The following is a 2072-nucleotide window of genomic DNA, read 5'->3' on the forward strand; positions in this document are numbered from 1 at the left end:
GCCCCCACACCTGGGGGAGGGGGGGAGCGGCGGCCCTGCCCGCTGCCCCTGCCGGTGACACCGTCCGGTCGCCGTGACAACAATGAGCGAAGCGCGTGGATGACCAGGGCCGCCAGGGTTCTTGGCCGAGTCCCTCTGCCCTGCACCCAGCTGGACAGCTCCCCGACCTGGGGCCCAGCTCCCCCCACCCTGCACTGCCATCTCCCCAGGGCTCCGGGGGGCCCTCGGCAGTACAGGCCGGCTGTGGCCAGTTCCCATCGCCATGGAAACCAGGAAATGCTGTGTGAGTGAGCAAAGCCCTTGGTGTAGGGTGGGTGGCACCTCACCCCACTGACCCCCCCCCAGCTGGGCTGGCTGCCGGGGCTCCACTCTGCCAGGCAGGGTCTCCGCTGAAAGGACTCGACAGGCATGGCCCCGACACCCCACTTTCCGAGGAAAGGCGGCAGCCAGCCACCACCTGTTGGGGGATGAGCCCGGGCCAGGGCCTGCCCCGTCCCCACGCCCCAAGAGCCGGGTCCACCCCAGCACTGCACGGCTGCACCTGGGGGAGGGTGGGCAGCCCCGCCCCCCTGCCCTGGCCCCCCTGCCCTGGCCCCCCTGCCCGGGCCGCAGCAGCCGCACCTCGAGAGCCCCTCGAGCCAGTACTGGTAGCCGGAGCCGTCCAGGTTCCCCGCGGCCAGGTCCTCCTCGGCCAGCAGCTCCCAGGTGTCCTGGGGCTTCCTCTTGGCCATCAGCTGGGCCAGGGTGCAGGCCCACAGGTCCACCCCGTCCATGCTGGCGCAGTGCGGTCTGGCAGCCTCGGCCGGACCCACGGAGGGGGCCTCCGCCCCCAGCCAATCGCCGCCCGGCCTCGGCCGTCTCCAGGCAACGGCTGTCTGGGGAGCGGAGCCGCCTTCTCCCCCTTCTCGGCTCGTCACGGGCAAGCAACGCACCCGTCTCTGGAAGGACGAGGAGGACGGAAGGACCGTGAGCAGGCCGCCGGGGGGACGCTGACCCCGCCTGCCCGCCCCCCGCGGGCCCTGCCCCGCGGTCACCAGAGCCGAGTGTTCGCGTCCCTGGGAAACGCCTGGGGGGCGGCTCGGGACCTCACAAGCGCTAGCTCAGGGCAGCGTCCACGGGTCCAGGCCACGCCCGCCGCACCCCGCACGCCGGGCCGGCGCACCCGCCGCCCCAGGCTGCTCGCCCTGCCGCCTGCGCGTCCCGGAGAGGCCTGTGGCACCGCGTGCTGCCCGGGACCCATCCCGGCGGCCACCTGGCCATCACCGCCAGGGGAGACCACACAGGAAACCACGGCCAGGCCCCGGGGAGGCGAGGGGGCCACGCGCTGCAGGACGTGGGTGGGGAGGGCAGCTCCCAGAAGGCTGCCCGGCTGGGACACGCGCCTGGGCCACCACGTGCGGACGGTCACCCCCCCGTGGCTCCCGGCCAGTGCCCGGGCCCCTGCGGGCAGGTCAGCGCAGAGCCCGGGGCCCCCCCCAAGGTGGGAGGGAATGTCCTCAGGGGACCCCCTCTCTGAGACAGAGTCACGACCAAGCCACCCCCTCTTCCCAGACAGGGGCCCTGACGGTCCCGGGGCCACGGTGCCCCCACGCTGCCCCCTCGGCCCCCAAGCCGCGCCCCGGGACTGGGCTGTCCGGTGTGCCCACTGAAGCCGGCTGACCGCCCTCCCAGGCTCGAGCCGCGGCCGGCCGGGGCAGCGCCCTCTGCGCCCCTCAGCCTGCAGCCGTCGCCCCCAGCCCTGCCCCCGGCCTCTGCCGCCGCTCAGCTGTGGTCGGTGTTGGTCCCCGTCCTGGCGCTCCCCGCCGGATGCCCCCGTCTCTGGCCCCCGCATCTCCGCCTGCCGCCGCCGACCTCACCAGGGGGCCTTGCCGGCGCCCCCCTCCGGCGGTGTGTGTGGGGCTTGTGCCGCAGCGGGCACATCACTGCGGGCTGTTCTGGAAGGTTCCATGGGTGGGTTCCGTGCCCTGTGGGCGACGGCGGCCCCGAAGCCCCCTGTGGGCGCGGCCAGCCCGGCCGACACCTGCTACTTGGGAAACTGGGAAACGCGGCGCCGGCCGCGGGTGGCCGGCCTC

The 2072-nt window shown here is 74.8% G+C and overlaps 1 protein-coding gene across 1 annotated transcript in view; it reads right to left on the reverse strand.

Moving 5' to 3' along the window:
• Positions 1 to 621: 621 nt before the first annotated feature.
• The window catches only part of D2HGDH (D-2-hydroxyglutarate dehydrogenase), a gene marked incomplete at its 3' end in the record, with an annotated part of 37278 nt that continues 35827 nt past the window's right edge, over positions 622 to 2072 (reverse strand). Inside the window, exons 6-7 of the mRNA XM_012734769.1 lie at positions 1091 to 1440; positions 622 to 938 (exon numbers count right to left, since the gene is read on the reverse strand). Of these exons, the coding sequence (XP_012590223.1) occupies positions 622 to 938; positions 1091 to 1440 (667 nt within the window). The remainder of the gene's footprint in view (positions 939 to 1090; positions 1441 to 2072) is intronic.

Source organism: Condylura cristata, unplaced genomic scaffold, assembly GCF_000260355.1.
Source record: "Condylura cristata isolate star-nosed mole 26May11 unplaced genomic scaffold, ConCri1.0 scaffold00069, whole genome shotgun sequence".
Lineage (NCBI taxonomy): Eukaryota > Metazoa > Chordata > Mammalia > Eulipotyphla > Talpidae > Condylura > Condylura cristata.